Source organism: Lygodium microphyllum, chromosome 11, assembly GCF_053477565.2.
Source record: "Lygodium microphyllum isolate KBCC chromosome 11, Lygodium_microphyllum_v1.1.10, whole genome shotgun sequence".
NCBI lineage: Eukaryota > Viridiplantae > Streptophyta > Polypodiopsida > Schizaeales > Lygodiaceae > Lygodium > Lygodium microphyllum.
In genome coordinates this window covers 127,479,031-127,499,447 of record NC_141145.1, presented here as the reverse complement: position 1 = coordinate 127,499,447, position 20,417 = coordinate 127,479,031, and the positions used below count along the sequence as shown (strand labels likewise).

At 42.6% G+C, this 20,417-nt stretch overlaps 1 protein-coding gene across 1 annotated transcript in view; it reads right to left on the bottom strand.

Moving 5' to 3' along the window:
• LOC148029357 (uncharacterized) overlaps positions 1-7,754 on the bottom strand; it is a 208,019-nt gene extending 200,265 nt beyond the window's left edge. Inside the window, exon 1 of the mRNA XM_087688149.1 lies at positions 7,037-7,754. Coding sequence (XP_087544275.1) covers positions 7,037-7,624 — 588 coding nt within the window. The 5' untranslated portion in view covers positions 7,625-7,754. The remainder of the gene's footprint in view (positions 1-7,036) is intronic.
• Between the last annotated feature and the right edge of the window lie 12,663 nt (positions 7,755-20,417).

Sequence of the window (20,417 nt, the reverse complement as noted above, 5' to 3'; positions counted from 1 at the left end):
TTTTTCTTGCAATGTCCCATAACATACACAAGCGGTTGCGATTCACAGCCCTGAGATTGGAAGGGACCAGAACAGTGCCCACAGCGGCCATAGCATCCTTCAATAGTGGCCAATAAACAGCCGGACAATTTTTCACTTCTACCCACACAGGGCATTCACGTTGCAGCAGACGCTGAAAATCTGCCATTGGGCGCCATGGAACCACATGAACCAACCGGCGATCAAAAAACAAAGGCAGTTTAGATAGGAGAGCAGCACGGTGCGTCTCCGATTTCAACACGACCTCAAAAAAACCTCGGGACCCAACAAAAATCTCTTCAACACATTCCCCTTGTAGCAGACTGTGCAGCCACTGGCGAATACGGGAAAGCAGCGGGATTCGACCAGTGAAGAAGAGTATCACAGCTATTGTTCTCTCTCTCTCTCTCTCTCTCTCTCTCTCTCTCTCTCTCTCTCTCTCTCTCTCTCTCTCTCTCTCTCTCTCTCTCTCTCTCTCTCTCTCTCTCTCTCTCTCTCTCTCTCTCTCTCTCTCTCTCTCTCTCTCTCTCTCCATAAAGATAAATGAATTAGGAAGTGAAAATTTACATCAGACCATCGGGTCAACATTCTCTCAGTATCTCTTACTTTCTATTACATCATACCATCAGGTCAGCGTACTCTCTCTCTCTCTCACTCTCTCTAAAACTAATATTTACATGAGGCCTGCAAGCTCACAAAACAACCTATTACATGAACAGTACTAATAGATTACACAGAAGGAACAACAAGAGTAGAGCAAACAATCGCCAGCCAGGTAGCAGCAATATCTGAAAGAACCAAGTCCGTTGGCATCATAGAGGATATTTGCCATAACACAAAGGCATTGCGAGTACGCCATATATGCCACATGGCTGTCCATCTAAGAAATGAAATAGGCAAGAACAATCTGAACTCAAAGAGGACATGGAGGACATATTTCCCATAATCCACGAGCGAACTAATAGGCAGTGCTGAGTCACCGAGGACCACACACAAGAAATGAAATTCTAGATCTGTCACACAACAAGGTAAGAGACAAAGAGGTGAAGCAATGTCTTATCACACGTAGTGCAGAAAACACAACGCCCAACAGAAATCTTTCGGGCACAAAGCACTTCTCCCATTGGAAGGCCCCCAATGAGCAATCACCACATGAACGCTTTGTCCTGATACAAGACCTTAGACTTCCAAAGCTTGATAAATCTTTCCCGCCACTTCTTTTTACTATCCCTACGATACCATAAGCTACTCACTTTCCCCATGACCCATCTCTTGGCTTCCACCATCTGATGATATATCTGATTAGCTGACCTTTTCTCAAAATCATCAAGAAGCACAAACATCCAATCACGCCAAGGATCCAATGGCCGTAATGCAAGTAAAGGAAAGAACCTCTGAAGGTTGTCTTTTACGGACGACCAAATGTCCCTGTATCCACGAGGCACCCTAAAATACTGATGAATACGCCTAAAGGAATAAAGACGAAGTTGCCCAAGAATAACACCATCACTGACTATCTTTAACCCCGACCTAGCCATCCAATTGAACTTGTCTCGATGCAAATCTTTTTGTGGCCAATCCAACCTTGAGAAAGCCAGTATTTCTCCTTGCATCGAATTTTTCTCTTTACGAATATTCGAGGAACGCCAAACTGCAAAACGAAGCATCTCTTGCTAGAAAGCTATCAAGTGAGAAAGGAGAAAAGACTGGGAGACCTTCAAAGGCCTCGTAAAATTAAGCGCATGCCACCATGAAGGATGAATAACCGTGCTACCATGAGCGATGCCAGTCTTTTCTATGAAGAATTTGACAATATTTGACCAAGGATGACACTGAATACATAGACTCTACAACAAGGATAGCCTCAAAGCGGCCATATGCAAATTGACATCTAGCAAAGCTCCACCCCCCATCCTTTTTGGAGTGGTCACATGCTACCATGAGATCCATACATGCCCCAAACAATTGCCTTTCTTTTTCCAAAGCATAAATCTAATAGGCTAAACCAAATCCAAAATAAACTTCTTAGTCCAAAGAAGCAATGGCAAAAAGAATGAGATCATACTGATCATAATCCATTAAGCCACTTTTAGTCTAACATGTAGTGGCCAACTCTGAGATTTCCAGTACATAAACCTGTCATGAATTCGGAAGGCCATCCCATCCAGCAAGGCACGAGGAGCAACCTCCACACCAATAGGATATCCCAAGTGTTTGATTATATTACCCCTTGTGATCACAATTCCATTCCAGCCCAAGGCCTGCAAATCATTCTCCGTACAAGAGAGAAGGGTGGATTTCTAAGTATTAATGTGAAGACCCGATGCCAAAGCAAAAAGATTCCAAGCCACCATTGCCCGATTAACATTAATACGATCCACCTTAAGGAACATAAAAGAATTATTTCCCAAAGATTGACCAACAAGCTGGTCACCGCAAGGAAGAGTTAAGCCAACTATCTCATCTTGAGCTGCCAACTTATCCAATAATGAGAGCATGGGGTGAGTTACCAAAGAAAACAGTAAAGGTCTCAGAGGACAGTCTTGCTGAAGGGACCGAGACAAGGCAATTTCCTCCGCAATCTCTCCATTAAGAGCCATACGAGCCACAACACCCTCACTAATGATATCAACTAGAGAAATCATACTGGGCTCAAAACCCATTGTGGACATCAATTGCCACAAGAAAGACCAGTTGACATGATCAAATGCCTTCCCAATATCCAACTGAAGCATAGCAACCTGCTGGCTAGAAGCTTTGGCATAGTCAATTCCGAGCTGAACATTCAAAATGTTGTGCATTATATTCCGACCTTTAATAAAACCATATTGAGGTGGATGAATGAGATGCGGAAAAACTTTTTGCAATCTGTTGGAAATAATTTTAGAGAAGATTCTATATAACGATCCCATTAAAAAAATGGATCTCCATTGTTTCAAAGAGGTCAGAGAAGGAACCTTGGGCAACAACCTAATGACAGTAATCTTCCAATCTGAAGGCATCATACCAAAGTTCCACACCTGCTGACACAAGCGAATTAATGGGCCCTTAAGTAGTTGCACATGGGCTGAAAACAGCTCATTAGGAAGCCCATCCCAGCCTAGACTTTTCCTTCGAGGCAAATGAGACAACACGTCTTCCACTTCATCTTTAAATATATCAATCTCCACTAAATTCACCCATTCTAGTTTAACGTGATTATTAACCAGGTCACAAACATATGCACGAGCAGAGAAAACGACATCGGAAAGAATCTCTTGCAGACCCAACAAGGCCCTATAAAAGTCAACATTCGTCTGAATAATAGAGGCAAGATCGGTCACCATATCACCTTACCCATCCTTTAAGCGCACAATATTTTCACGAGCATATTTCTAATGCAGACGAGCAAAAAATTGATGAGCTTGACACTTGTTATCATATAAAGCTTCAACTCTGGCCAACAGTTTGTATTTTACATATTCCTCTTCCTGAAGAGATTAGACCCTATCTTTGAGACATTCAATGCATATGAACAAGTCATCATTGGAATCCCCAGTTTGACACAGAGACAACGGATGAGCTAATAAGGATTGAGCATGCTACAATTCAGCTCGAAACCAGGAGGCATGCTGAATACCATATTGTCAGGATAACACTCGCATTATCCCTAAAAACCACCCATACTTCCATCCTTGTAGATAGAACCCTCGAGCTAAAAGAGGCTATCAGTTATTGAACACCTTTCAAAAACTGATTTTGCCGCAAAAAAGATTAATTAAACTGAAGTGGCAAACAGGCTAGGAGTCTTAAATGCATGAATAGGTCTATGGCTCATTTCCAAGACCAAAGGGTAATGATCTGACAAAACATGTTGTTCCATGCGCATATCAATGATTGCAAGAAGAAAGGAGTCACTTTGGCAGATGTAAATCCTATCCAATCTGGCCCAAGTGTTTAGATGTTGAAAAGAATGATAAGTGTATCTAGCTTGTGATGGATACATCCAGGACCACATATCCTGTTTCAAAGATGCTGCTGCAAGAGCGTCCCAAGCTTGTCTCTCAAGACTATCCATAACCGAATGCAAAGAGGTCGCTTGATCTGCAAAAACATAGTCATTAAAATCACCCATAACAAAACCTTGACGGGCCATGGCAAGGCAGTGCAAGTCATCCCAAAGTTGACGACGTTTCCTTGCATTAGAAGGCGCATATACACCTACAATCCATAAAACGTCACCCTCATAAATGATTTCAAGAATCAAAAATCGGCCACGAGGACCTTGAGAGACCAACGATGGTTGTAGGGAGGATTTGACAGCCAACATAACTCCCGATCCGTGCGGGGAACGACCACTAAAGAAAACTGCATAATCCTTATATACATATGAAGATCCAGCCAAAGCTTCTACTCGAAGACATACCTTTCACATTTCACAGATCAATTTTCATGATTAATCACAAATGAGAAAAACTGTTGAACCCTCGCTTTCCCTTTCCCTTTTACATCAATAGTCTTGGCAGCCTGGAATCTCTCCATTTCACCTCAGGCATAAGCCTCCCACACGCATCGAAGCGCAAAGCAAAATCAAAAGGCTTTTTATCTTCTATTGCCGGAGCACACGAAGATTGGGGTTTCATATAAAACCCCCTACCTCTACATTGAAAGGTTTGAGTGTTTGGGGGCGGCGGAGGATGGGCAAGAGCGGAGCAAGAATCTTATTTGGCATTACGACAAACCACAATATAATCCATGAATCCTCCCGAAGAGACAAATTCCACCCGTCCGCAAACGAACCACGCTCTCCACCACCGTGGGAAACATCCTTCCTGCCTTCATTACGACCATGTTGGGAAAGCTGCTCAAGATCAACTACGAGCCTCTGAATCATCTGCTGAGGGAGTTGGTCTTGCATCTCTCTCTCTTCTTCTTTTTTTTTCGTAAATTGCATCTCTCTTTTTTTCGTAAAAGGTAATTATATTAATTACGAAAAAAATACACGATTACTTGATTACAAGATACATGACGACAATCTAAGTCATCATGTGAAGAGATTCTAAGTGCTACAAGTTACAACGTCATGGCAAAGATGCAGAGGAAATTGCCCTATGCCAGGGACGTAAGTCCTCCCTAGAGAGCAAATCAGAATGCCGGAGAAGATCCAACTGCCAATACAAGAGGCCCTTAAGCCTGGCAATATGCCGCTGAATATTATAGGCGGAGTCAAAAAGAAAAGCATTCCGGACGGTCCAGTTATGCCAGCAGCCCCAATATCGAAGAAAATGAAACACGAGCTTCATATGTGGCTGTGCAGGAGCGGGGTATTTGGGCTGCCCGAAAACCCAATCAAAGGGGCGCAGGGTGGGACCAACCACTCCTTGCCAAACAGCCGACATAAATAACCAGACGTTCTTTGCGAGGGGGCAAGAAATAAATCGGTGGCGGGCGGATTCCACAGCAGTGGTGCAAAAGAAACAGTGGCCATTGGAGATTCGTCGCTTGGAGAGAGCCGAAGCAAGCGGAAGACCACCAACCATCATTCTCCAAAGAAAAACTTTACATTTGAAGGGTGTCTTGTTCAACCAGCCCGCCATCACAGTTTCCCTCCACCATGACCGGGATTTACGTAATCCCCATAAATTGCATCTCTCTCTCTCTCTCTCTCTCTCTCTCTCTCTCTCTCTCTCTCTCTCCGTGTTCGCTTCTTTCTTTCAGTCAGGTCATACACTTCCGCCTTCACTGCATTCTCTCTCTCTCTCTCTCTCTCTCTCTCTCTCTCTCTCTCTCTCTCTCTCTCTCTCTCTCTCTCTCTCTCTCTCTCTCTCTCTCTCTCTCTCTCTCTCTCTCCGTGTTTGCTTCTTTCTTTCAGTCAGGTCATACACTTCCGCCTTCACTGCATTCTGACAGCTTACCACTTGATACAGTGAAAATGTAGAGAAACTGTCTGCATGTCATTTGAACTATTGCTGGTCAGCTTCTTGTTTGTCACAGTGCCAAGATGCATCCACCTACATCAGTGCTTTCAAGACCGTTTCAAACCGATTATTGAAAGCTCGTTGAACTTGACATCTTGGTGCTTGGTACCATTTAATGCACCACTTCAAAGAAAGAACTGGAGCAACTTTTATCTGATCACACATTTAGCTTCTTAGACGGTCTTTACTCAAGCGTGATGCAACGTCAGCCTACTTCTGTTTGCAAATGACCACTTTATAGTGTTGTTACCATTGGCAGCATAGGCTTTGAGCCTGGACGCTACTGCCAGGTCCTATGTTTCCAGATTTCTACATGGATCCAGTGTACTTTTTTCTTTGCACATCATGCAGTGTCCACAAGCTATTAGTAGCATGGCATCCTAGACTTGGAGAGGTAGGGTACATTTTCCTGCCAAATCTGTTTATAGCCCCAGCAGGACACCTCATATTTTGCAATCTGCACTCAATCCAAAGAAGAAAAGTCAGAGAAAGAATCACAAGAGAGAAAGCGAAGCATTAATATGTAACCTAACCTCGGCTTACAGACTCAAGAGATCAAGTCCACAATTGTGAATTAGGCAAACAAAAAAGCCTTATTCTATGCTATTACAGCTTGAGCACCTTGCAGTCAAGCAGATCAGTGGAATTACTACTCCGATATGGGCTCATAACGTTATACTTTTGGTCCTCTTGCATGAGAATGATTTGTGCATTACACGTTGAAGGTTATACAAAACAGTATGTATTCACAATAGTACATTGATGCTCTCCCTGAACCGTCTATGAGCGATCAAATCACACAAGTAGCTCTGACTGCAGTTACATGTAGCTAACCTCTTTACAAGTAGACAATATGGGGTCCTTATAACAACTTCACATAAGAAAAGCTTGGCAGGTCTTATACTGACTGGAGTAAAGCTCAAAACTGTGCAGAACTTAAGAATAACTATATATTTCTGGGGCTCTTAAGATGCCAATCAAATTGTCAACAAGTAGACAAGATCGGAATTGGGAACCTCATTATGTCCATATTCAAACAGCGAGTGCAGATAAGAGCCAACCTCTTTAGCTGCTTGAGGATAGAGAAGCTCAGGCTTATCACCAACTGTGAAAAGCGCCTCAGTGCATCCAGCATCTGCTCCTCTCCTGCAAATCGCCAATACTTCATCTAGAGTCATATAGATGGCCCGGCCGGGCGTGGGTGCTAATGCGAAAGTGCAATATCCACAAGCATCTCTGCATGCACGAGTCAGAGGAATAAATACTTTAGGGGAGAAGCTTATGACTTGGGGGTAGACACCTCGATCTCGAACCATAGAAGCCGCCTCTGTGAGATGGTGTAAGTGCAAATCTGCAATGGTGAAAAGGGTTTCCTCATCCGGATAGTTCCCAAAGGCCCCTTGTTTTACTAGCTCCAAACACTGCAACTTGGCGGCCAATTCATGATTATACACTGTACTAGAGCTTGGATTTAGACGGCTGCAAGCTCTGAGGTGGGCAATTCTCTGCTTCTTTGGACTGAGGGGGCGTGACAGGGGTGCTCTGCTGAGGGGATGGTCTCCATTGAGAAAGAGCTTCGAGCTGCCTAGAGTCTCACCTTGTGAAGCAACCAATGGAGAATGAAGACCAGAATGAGGAGCAAGCTTCATCACTCTATCAAGAAATGATGCATCCAAATGTTTCCCAAACACCTCTGCAGCTGACGGTTGAATGAGCCCAGGAATAAGGAGATTTCTTGAGCCCTGTTTCTCGTATCCTGAACTTGTCCGAAATTTTGGCGCCAAGAGGAACGTTTAATGGGCAATCTATTACACCCTTTCCATCTTTTAACAAGTAGGTACCCAAGGTACCTCACCCAAGCACCACATTCTTCCCAAGCCTACATGGCTGCCTCCGAGCAAACCACCTTTCAATTTGTAATATTTAAAAGTAGATGAAAAATATATTATAATGTAAGGCTGCATTTAAATGAAGATAAATGAAAGATCCACCCTTCAATCTCAAATATTTCAATTTACAAAGTAAGTGAAGAGTGCTCAATAGTCCTCTACCTTAAAAAGGGGACCATTAATATCTTGCATCCAAAAAAAGGTTATGTTTATATCAAATATCCAACTGTGAAATTCCAATAATTTCAGTCGACAAAGTATTTCAAGAGTGCCGAGTTCTCTTCAACCTAAAAATGGGGACCAACAAGATTTTACATCCCAAATAAGGCAAAAGTGTAAAGTGTAGCCAGTTGACCAACATGCAAATAAGGAAGGTGGCATAATGATTGTCATTGACAACAAGGATTTCCTCTATTGCTTCCATGTTGCGAGCATTGAAGTGGCCAAACATATTGACATCCATAAGCCTTTATAAGAGATGGACCCAATCGCATAGAATTCTATTAACAACCTACATATACAAGGTAAGTCAACTAACTCTCTCTCTCTCTCTCTCTCTCTCTCTCTCTCTCTCTCTCTCCAAAGTACATGAAGAGTGCTCAATAGTCCTCTACCTTAAAAAGGGGACCATTAATATCTTGCATCCAAAAAAAGGTTGTGTTTATATCAAATATCCAACTGTGAAATTCCAATAATTTCAGTCTACAAAGTATTTCAAGAGTGCCGAGTTCTCTTCAACCTAAAAATGGGGACCAACAAGATTTTACATCCCAAATAGGGCAAAAGTGTAAAGTGTAGCCAGTTGACCAACATCCAAATAAGGAAGGTGGCATAATGATTGTCATTGACAACAATGATTTCCTCTATTTCTTCCATGTTGCTATCATTCAACTGGCCAAACATATTGACATCCATAAGCCTTTATAAGAGATGGAGCCAATCGCATAGAATTCTATTAACAACCTACATGTACAAGGTAAGTCAACTCTCTCTCTCTCTCTCTCTCTCTCTCTCTCTCTCTCTCTCTCTCTCTCTCTCTCTCTCTCTCTCTCTCTCTCTCTCTCTCTCTCTCTCTCTCTCTCTCTCTCTCTCTCTCTCTCTCTCTCTCTCTCTCTCTCTCTCTCTCTCTCCCAATATATTAGGAGGCACATAAGGAGGGAAACTACGTAGTATACAGAGATGGTAGGGTGATTATTGCTAAACATCAATCGCAATGACGGTGTGTGGCCTATGAGACACCTAGGATGTCTGTATGGAATCGCAATGGAGCACTCTGGTTGGATGTGAGGTATTTTGAGCATGGTTTTAGAAAAATAGGCATAGCCATGTATACAAAGCCACATCAATGCAAAGGGAGCCATCTACTAGATGTTCAAGGGTTTAGATGGGAAAGTCAATTCCCTCCACAAGCTAGAAAGGATGGTGACACTAGGGGATTTAGGGGCATGGCCATACTTTTTGGAGAGGGTCTCCAAGATATCGTGCAAGTGATGCATAAAGATGAAGACACATTATACATGTGGATAAGGATCCACACAAGGTGATCATGTGATATTTTTATCCTTGCAAACTCAGGCTATGCTTTTAGAGATGGGTCACCCTTTAATGCATTATACGAGGATATCATGAGATATGCTAGTTTGGGAGATGTACTTTTGGTAGGGGATTTTAATGTACAAACTTGAGCCAAGCAAAGTGACGTTTATATACATGAGGACGCCATGGTCAAAGAGATTGAAGTAGATGAGGTAGGTCTACACTGGATGGCCCAAGACAAGGAAGTGAGTACCTACGGGACACACTTACTAGCTCTAGGAATTGCACATAGATTAGCCATCTTCAATGGTCTATCGTGTTGGTTAGGATCAAATGCTTTGACATGTTGGAACCACAAGAAAGGGGCAAGTATGATGCATTACTTAATAAGATCACCAATATCAATACCAAGCATCAAGAACTTTGAGATCTTAAGTAGGAATAGTAGTGGATCGTGCCATTTTGACCTTTACAGTCTCTTGCATACACATGAGAGGCACTGCACGTATCTCCCCAAGCACCCCAGATATCACTTTGTAGAGGAGACTTCACATATATATAGTGGCTCTGTTCGGGACAAATTACAGATGCTAGATGTGAATACATCACTAGAAGAATGCATAAGAGATTTGGCGAAGGCCTTGCATGCTTAAGCTATGCATGCATTTCTACACACCTTGCCCCCATGCTTTGCGACCCCCTAAAACGGATGGTATGATGATGAGTGCAAGGACACTCGTACATGCCTACAGAGAGAGATTGCTTTGAGCACTTGGACACATAGCCAAGCAAGGGCACTCTTCAAACACCTAGTGCGGATGAAGAAGCAATACCACTTAGCAAAAATTGAGACAGAGATATACCTAGCAAAACAGCATGGAGAATGTTTCATGAGAGACAACTCCCTATACAGATTACATCACTTGATGCTTGGTTTTGTTACCTATACAACATCCACAAGTCCACAGACCAGTGTAGTGGTCCTTCTTCACTAGTAAGATGGTTAGAGAGGCAATCTACAAACTACGAAGTGGGAGGGCACAAGATGAGGATAGTCTAATGACATAGCACTTCTCACATGCATATGACACACTAGCACCCATATTAAGTATGTTCAACAAAGCAGTATGTGTAAGGGATTCTAGAAAATATGGTCAGGCCATAGTATACTCCCACTCTTTAAGAGTGGCAACCCTCCAATTCCTAGTAACTAAGGACCATCATGATTGGCCACACATTGGCTAAGATAATGTGGATCGATACTAGAGCACGAGCTTAGTGTATGGCACCTTGGCAGCATAGGTGACCCAATCTATATATCAATTCATCAAACCCCACAAGCACTACTAGCTTAGCAGACACAAATCCATCTCGCCAAACTATGCCTACTCCATGCCATGGAGTCACACTAGATAGGGCCATTGCACTTTGTCGAGCATGACAACCTTCACCGCACGACCGATGACTAAGGTCCCCATACTAAAATCAAATTAGAGCCATGATTACGAGACACAGGAGAATCATCCCTCAATACATTAGTAGGGTGGACCTATATCACATCATGGTTGGGATTATGTGTTGATCTTGATGTTTAGAGAGGAGCTACTATAGCTAGACATTTTGTATATTTAGTTTTTTAGACATAGAGATATTTAGATGTACAGAGTCGTGATGCCATGCTGCCATGCTACCATGCTAAAAGCCACATAGTTTGTCTGAGCCACTATATAGAGACAACACGCTGTGCTATGGCACGCACACACATGTTAGAGAGAGACCATGATGAGCATAGAGATACCACGATGTGCTTTCTACTTTTTGTGATGGGAGAGATAGAGAAGGGGGGAGAAACTACTTCGAAGAGAGTTTGAGGAAGAGAGAGAGAGAGAGAGAGGTTTATGTAGAAAGGGAGAGAGAAGAGAGTGCTAACTCATGCTATCATGCACGATCCCCCATAACCAATGTCCTTCACTATGCACCATAGCGAGCATCTTGCAGTAGCAGAGATGCAAAGAAACAGTTAGACATGGTGAAACATGAGCACAAGTAGTGGGGATATATATATATGAGGAGCTACTGCACAATAAGAAGTAAAAGACAGATGAACACACAGAGAGAGAGACTACACAATAGGAAGCAAAAGAGAGATGAAGACAGAGAGAGAGAGCTTGCACAATAGGAAGCAAAAGGGCTCCTCATCTCTCTCTCTCTCTCTCTCTCTCTCTCTCTCTCTCTCTCTCTCTCTACAAAGAGTCCTACATGCACCAAAAAACATTGATCAATATGTTGTATTGTTTTCCAATACAAAATAATGGAAATCTTAATTGTGGATTCCATTTTTCCTATTTGTTGCCATTATTTTAATTCGTAGCATTATTTGTGTGCTATCCTTTCGTGCTAGGCCCAAAGCCTCGAGGAAACCTTTGGGCCAATAAATAATCAATTGGATAATCAATGTATATATTGAGTCATGTGTCTATGGTTGATTAATTAATAGTCAATCTTTTGCTCCATTCCAAGTCATTGATCTATAACATTAGAAATAATCATTTGGGCGCCTCCTTTCATGTTGCAAAGACAATTCAAGTGTATGTTATTTGATACTCCAAACATTCTTAACATTCCCATCGATTGTTCTTCAAATTGCCTTGCCACTTCGAAAAAAAATAAAAACTTTTCTTTAACTTCAACATGGATGTGAGTGTTCTCTTCAACATTTTCAATGTGGTGTTTCGATATTAACATAGTTGTTTAAAAATAGCGTTTATTGATTCATTTGTGTGTTGATGCATTCAATTATTATACAAAAGGTTGATCAAATGGTGAAAGGGCAAGTGTCCAATACAAAAGACCATGTAGATGTAGCTAAGGTGCTTGCATCCTCTACCTGTGCATGTAACAATGTGTGAGAGATGAAAGCCATTGCTAAAAGAAAGAAACCTTTGTGCTTTGCACATTCTACTAAGCCATTGGGTAATAATTGCAAGGGGAGCCTTCGGTGCATCCATGAGGTGAAAGCCATTCAAAAGCAAATGGATGCTTTCAGTGTGAAGAATAGGGACCTTTGTTGGGATGTAGATATTTCACACAATAAATTGTCATCCGAATTGCAACAATCTATAGGGGTTTTCGCAACAATAGCGAAGGAGACAAATGGTTTCACACATACGATTTTTAATGATATTCGGACATTTCTTTTGAGGAAGTCCATGAGCGAGGACCTATTATTTACCATGCAGATTGTTTTTTGCCTTTCTCACAATTCAAGAGTAATGTGGATACCATGCATGGGGAGGTTACATATTTGAAAGTGGTTGGGGAAAGCTTGAATGCCTTACTCTCACAAATGGGCCACAAGTTCATTGACACTAATGTCATGTCTTAGCACCCTAAGAAAACACATTTGTTACTAGATGTCACATTTCTATTTGTGATGGAATTCAAGGGTTGTTTATTAATCCTCTCTCCTCGCATGTTTTTTAATGTTTAATTGTTTGTTCTTCTCTCTCTCTCTCTCTCTCTCTCTCTCTCTCTCTCTCTCTCTCTCTCTCTCTCTCTCTCTCCAATTTGTGAAATCATGTGAATATATGCTTATCTTTTATGAAAATTGTTCATATTGCATATAAATTTTGTAAAATTGTTTGCTATGAGTTTATTATCTTGTGATGCAACATGATATGATGTTACGGTTTAACTATTATAAAAATATGTTGGAATGCAGACCTCCTTTAATGATGGTTGGTGGTCAAACTTGCTTCATGGAGAATGGATTGTATGATCGCGATATTGTTCTTTGCACCTTAGAATTCCAAACAGATGTTTGTAGGGTTTGTAGAGTTGTTGCACTTGAAATAGTTTAGCATGCACATTGTGTGTGCTTAGGCTTTAATTATCATCATGAGAGGCACTTTCTCATGATGATTCATTTGTGCAAACTTAAAAAAAGCATGTACGCATTTGCTAGATGTCGAGCTACTCTTGCTAGACCTCTCATATAATAAGTCAAAGGGGATGTCCTTTTGTTAGGGGATTTTAATGCACTGGAGCCAGGCAAAGCGACTTTTACATGCATGAGGATAGCATGTTCAAAGAGATTAATATAGATGAGGTGGGTCTACATAGGATGGTCTAGGACAAATAAGTGAATACTTATGGGATGCACTTAGTAGCTCTAGGAAGTGCACATAGATTAGCCATCTTCAATGGTCTATCATGTTGGCTAGGATTAGATGCTTTGACACCATGAGTGAGAGGCAAGTACAGTGGATTACCTAATAGGATCACCATCATTAATACTAGACATTAAGAACTTTGAGATCTCGAGGAGACTGATAGGAATAGCATTAGATCATGCCATCTTGATCTTTATAGTCTCTTATAGATACATGATAGACATTGCACCATAGCTCCCCAAGCACCCTAGATAACACTTTGGAGAGGAGACTTCACATATATATGGTTGCTTTGTGCCTAATAGATTACAGATGCTAGATTTGAGTACATCATGAGAATAACGCACGAAAGATTTGGGATGCCTTGCATACTTCAACTATGTATGCATTCTCACACACCTTTCCCCCATGCAAACCGCCATGCTCTACGACACCCTAGAATGGATGGTATGATGATGAGTGTAGGGACACTTGTACATTGCTACAGAGAGAGATTGCTTTGGGCACTCAGACACATAGCCAAGCAAGGATGCTCTTCAAACACCTAGTGTGGAAGAAGAAATGAGATTACTTAGCAAAAATTGAGATAGAGATATACCAACTATTTTTTAGACAGGATAGCAAAACATGGAGAATGTTTCATACGAGATAGCCCTCTATATAGATTTCATCACCTAATGCTTGGTTCCATTATGGGAGACAATTAAATGATGTACTAGGAGAGACACCCATACAACCTCCATTGGTCTACAAACCAAAGTAGTTTTCCTTCTTCGCTAGTAAGATCGTTAAAAATGTGATCTGCAAACTACAAAATGGGAGGGCACACGATGAGGACAGTCTAGTGGCAAAGCACGTCTCACATGCATATGACACACTGGCACCCATATTGGCAAGTATGTTCAACAAAGTAGTATGTGAGGGATTCCCATAAATATGGTCAAACCATACTATACTCCCACTCTTTAAGGGTGTTGACCTTTTGATTCCCAATAACTATAGGACCATCATGATTGGTCACTCATTGGCTAAGATATGCAGATCGATATTGGAGCATGAACTTAGTGCATGGGTTGAGATGCAAGGTAGGGGAGCATAATTTAAGAATTTTGAGTGCCAAAAGGTATACAGTGGAGCATTTATACATTGTATGTGAGAAAGCGACGAGCCATATGTGCACACTTGGGGGATGTCTAAGAGGATCAATAGCACCATAGGAGTAAAATAGGGATGTCCACTTTCACTCACTATATTTGGACTAAACATAGATGAGGTGTTTGATTACATTGATAGAGGAGTGGAGGTGGAGCTAGCCTAGCTAGAGTGTTAATACCGATACTATTATATGCCAATGATATTGTGCTCATTCTAGAGTCATGGAAGGGCTTACAATGTCACTTGGATGCACTATATACCTTTTGCAAAGATAGAGATCTCATAGTGAATCTTGCAAAAACCAAAATCATGGTATTCAACACCTGGGTAGCATGGGTGACCCAATTTATGTATCAATTCATCAAAGCCCACATGCACTACTAACTTAGTAGACATAGATCCATCTCGCTAGACTACCCGTACTCCGTGCCATGGAGTCACACTAGACAAGGCCATTGCACTTTGTCAAGCACAACAACCTCAACCACACAATTGACATCTAACAGGCCCATACTATAGTTAGATTAGAGAAATCATTATGAGACACGGGAGACTCACCCCTCGATACATTAGCAGGGCAGCCATGGATCACATCATGGTTCGAATCATGTGTTAATCTTGATATTTAGAGAGGACCTACTATAGCTAGACATTTTGTATATTCAGTTTTTTAGACATAGAGATCTTTAGATATTAGCCTGATACCAGGATGCTTTTTTCTTTCACTTTCATGAGATGACATTGGACAAAAATGTTTTTGTCTCATAGGCCGCATTTGGTCTTTTTACTTACATGCATACATACATATATATATGTATGTATGTATATATGAGATATATAATATATATACACACACACACATCTACGAAAGACCAAATGTGGGCTATCTCACACACACACATGAATCATGGCATGTTTTGTTTTAATTTGCAAGGGATGAGATTGAAAAGCAACACAACAGAGGCTACAAGAGTTTTAGCTTGCAAAGATAAGCAGACTTGCTCGTGATTAAGGACTCTGTCTAACACTCTCTATAGAGATCCGCACACATGCAGTGACATCGCAAAGAGATGCATTCATGTTGTAATTACACTCACGTGAGCCGTACACACATACCACAAATATGCCACAAATAGACATCAATGACTCCACGTGCATTGCAGAGACAGAGACCCACACACAGACATGCTTAGTGAGACCCACATACAAAAATGGTACAAAGAGATGACACCAATTCTCCTATGCTCTATCACAATGTGGTAGGCTATTTGCATAGAAATGGCATCAGTTGGCACGCTATGTCACTAATAGATATGGCACAAACTCCACACACAATGAGCATGTGGTTGGATGCTTCTATGTAGAGCTAGTGCATAAAGATACCACAATGTGTACACCAAGTTGCCACATTATGGCATTGATAGACATTGTAGAGAGCCACAATGCCACTCCCTATGCAGAGAGCCACATTGGCATGTTGCCACAATGTGTAGAAGCACCATGTTGTACAGATTTTTGAATCAAATGACAAACAAGTTGAGCGCTTTGCCATGCAAAGAGTCGTGCTACCATAGTGGCTTGTAGCCATGCAATCTGCACCCTGGTATTTATGCCTCGCTGGCATGCAAAGCCATTATGCAATGTATCACATTGTTTGAGCCCTTATGTAGAGATAACACACTGTACTATGGGACACACAAACACGCGAGAGAGACATCATGATGGATAAAGAGATACCATGATGTGTTGTCTGCTTTGTGATGGGAGAGATAGAGAAGGGGGAAGAAACTATCTAGAAGAGAGTTTGAGGAAGAGAGAGAGGTTTCTACAAAAAGGGAGAGAGAAGAGGGTACTAACTCATGCTGACCTGCACCATCCACCATAGCCAACATCCTTCACTATTCACCATAGCTAGCATCCTGCAGCATCAACAAAGATGTAGAGAAATATGTTAACCCTGAGATGAACAAGGTGGAAACCCCAAAAATATAAGCAGAAGAAAATGCCAAGGCAAAAGTGAAACGGAAGACGAAGGCGTGCCAAGAAAATCTGGAAACACAAGAAGTGCAAAAAGTCCTAAATCAAGGAGAGAGGCACAGAAGAAAAAGTGCAAGTCAATACTTTTGTAAAATAGCACAAGGCGTTCAGTAAAAGAGTGACGGGTTCTCACTAGTGCGAATTGTAAATGGTTAGAGGCACGGATTGAGGCCATGGCAATAGGGAAAAAGGAGGAGAAGGATTGGAGGAATGGGCCAAGCCTGGCGGACCAAAAAGGGGATGACCGCCCAAAAGGGGTTTAGGGTTTTGTATATAAAGTTGAAAAGTGAATGAGAGGCTCATTCTTGTGTGTGGCCAAAAGTAGCTATCTTCTTCTTGTTCTTGTTCTTGCTTGCTTGAGCTTGTGCTTGAGAGAGGGAGTGTGAGAGTGTGAGGGAGTGAGTGTGAGTGTTAACCCCAACACGAAGAAAGCAAAAGGAAATAAAAAAAGACACAGGGCAAAGGCGGAAAAAAGGTAGCCCGACTGAAGAAAGAAGAGGAGAAAGGCCAAAAGCGCAAGGGCAACCTTAAAAGTCCAAGGCAAATGCAAAAGGGGAAAGGTGCATTTTAAAATAAAAAGGTGCACCCAGAAATCTTGTAAAAGAGTGCCAGGCTCTCTCCTGTGCAAATTGTAAAGATAGACAGGCAGTGGAGAAGAAGCAAGAAGGATAGGAAGGAAAATAGGAAAAGAGGACCTAGGCCAATGGCCAGTCATGTAAAAAGGGGACGATTGCCGGACGACTGCCCAAAAGGGATTTAGGGTTTTGTATATAAAGTTGAAAAGTGAATGAGAAGCTCATTCTTGTGTGTGGCCAAAAGTAGCTCTCTTCTTCTTCTTCTTGCTTGCTTGAGCTTGTGCTCGAGAGAGGGAGTGTGAGAGTGTGAGGGAGTGAGTGTGTGAGGGTGAGGGACTGTGGGGTGGAGAAGCTCTCCATCTTCTCCTCTCTTTTTCTCTTTTCTTCTCTTCTCTTATCTTGCTCGTGGTGATGGAGCTTGGAGCTTGGAGCGGGAGGATTGAGCTTGCTTGAAGCTTGCACTTGGATCATGGAGCTACCGGAGTGTGCGAGAAAGGAGGCAACTCGATCGGCATGAAGGTAAGCTCACTACACACGATAGGCATGAGAGCGCGTAGGCTATGTGAGAGGTAACCATTAGCATTTGGCTTGAAACGCTTGAAGTAATAAGCGGTCCGTGGGACTTGGTGGTTGAGCGAGACCAACGAATTCAAGCCTTCAGTGCTTGCCCGCTCCACATCGAGCATTGAAGTAGGGTTTTCCCCGAACCGGTGCTTGAGATAAGAAGGAAGTGAGGGGGTTGAAGATGGTATTCGATCTCCTTGGCAAGTAAATTTTTTTTGCTTTTTTGAGAATTATGTTGTGAGATGGAGTAGTGTAGGTATTTACTTTGTGATTTGGATGCATTAGAGTAGGAGAAAACAAAGAAAAACAAAGAAAATAAGCATTAGGGTTTCTGCTGTCAAAACAAGGAAAGAGGGTTTGATTTGCTTGCCGATTTGTACTTTGGAGGTTATTTGCTATTCCAGGGGTATAGAATCCTTCATTCATGTATATTCTTACATTTTGGAAGTTTGTGTGACCCCTCAAGACCAAAATCATAAAAAACGAAGTATTATTTGTCAAATCTGCCAAAACTGTGCCGCATTCGACCCGTCCAAGTGACGGCCATTCTGGGCCGAACCCCAAAATCGGCCCTCGGTCCTCGGCCCGACTAACTCGGCTCAACAACTCATTCGGCCCCGACTGACTAACTCGGCCCATTCACATTCGGCCCTCAGCCCGGACAACTCGGCCCTAACATCGACTCAGCCTGTCCGAGCGATCCACTCGGCCCGGCCAACTCGGCCCATTCGGCCCACTCGGCCCACTTGGCCCTCGGCCTACACCCATTTGACCCTCAGCCCTGCCCACTCAGCCCTTAGACATCAAGATTTAGCCCTCGGCCCACTCGGCTCTCGGCCCTCGGCTCGGCCCACTCAGCCCTCAGCTTGGCCCACTCGGCCCTCAGACATCCAAATTCGGCCCTCGGCCCACTCGACCCTTGGCCATTGGCCAACCGAATTTGGGACTCGGCCCAAAAATTGCAATTTTTCTAGAATTCCATTTTGGCCAGAAACTAAGTTGCCACCACCAAAATAGACTCCAGAAATCGTATAGAGCCAAAGGCACATCATAGATCTATCACTAGTCTAAAATCCACAGCAAATAGTTCCAAAATTAGCTACAAGAGGTCATCCCAATCATGTATGGTATTTACTATAGCGGCCCTTCGGACCGGGGGGGGACTGCCCCCCCTCCCCCCCCGGACCCCTGTAGAGGGGGCTCCTCCGCACCTCCCTCGGTAGGTAGGAGAGAAAACGCGCGCCGCAACAGGTCCTCCGGATTAGGCCCTAGTGTAGTAATGGCTCTACACAAGCATAGATCTTCACTTGCAAAGCAGCAAACAAAAGCCCATACCCAAACAAAGACCCTAGAACCTCAATGGGCCAATCTAGCCATCAAGGGAAAAAATGCCACACCACAAGAACACATGTACATTGTGTTTAAACTGCATCTAGTCAAAGTAGAATGCAACATCATCAAGCTATCAATGCGAGGATGACTAGACATGACAGTCCTGACGATAGATGTACCTTGAGCTGCACTGCACAGATGACCCAAGACCTCAATAGAGAATCCACATCTGATTGTGCAGTTAGGGACTCAAAGGCATGTATCTGAAGGCTTGAAGCTGTTAACCAAGACTCGGAAGATGAAGACATAGTGCACCTGCTTATCTTAGGGTCAAACTCACCGCAAAAAGAGAGCATAGTGTTGATGCTCTCATTGATGAAGGAGAAGATTTCAATATCTTAACTTACAAAGCATGGACTCTACTAGGTCAACCAGAGCTCAAACCGACTAATGCAACTCTTAATCCTTACAAGGAACACCCACAAGCACTTCTAGGGAAGTGCAGAATCCTTGTAACTATTGAAACAGAAAGCTTGCCAGCCCTGTTCTATGTTTCTCCAAATAGCGAGAATTGTGGAAAGGAAATCCTCCTAGGAAGGCCCTTCAAAAAGGCAACGAAGTGTGAAGCAGACTATATAGCACAGAGGATGCACCTAACACTACCAGGTGTGAGGATAATCACGACTTTTAGCAAGGGTGACCTCACCAAACCTCAAGGGAAGGGCAAGGAGCATTCTGACATACCAAGCAAGCCTAGTAACGAGAGCAAGGAGTTGTTGAAAGAGTTGATACAAGCGCAGGTTGAACGGAGAGAACTAGTGAGTGAGGCCATACTTGAAACAAAAAGGTTAGGAGAAAAGGCCAAGTATAGGGTTTGGACTTATAAATATCGTAGAAGACCATGAAAGAAGCCCAAGCCTTATAGAAGAAGGCATCGATGGAGAGCTAGCATAATGCCATGATGGATATCCAAGGCGTTGCTTCGTGCTCAAGGGTATTATGCAGGCAACCGATGGATTTGGATACCAAAACCCCCTGCTAAACCACCTCTGTCAGAAGCCCAAGTTATGTCAAAAGCAAAGAGGCGTAGGAGGGAACCTAAACAAAAATCCAAGTCTCGAACCAAAAATATTGGAGTGATTGAGCCCCTCAGGATTGAAATCAAGAAACCAAACATGACCT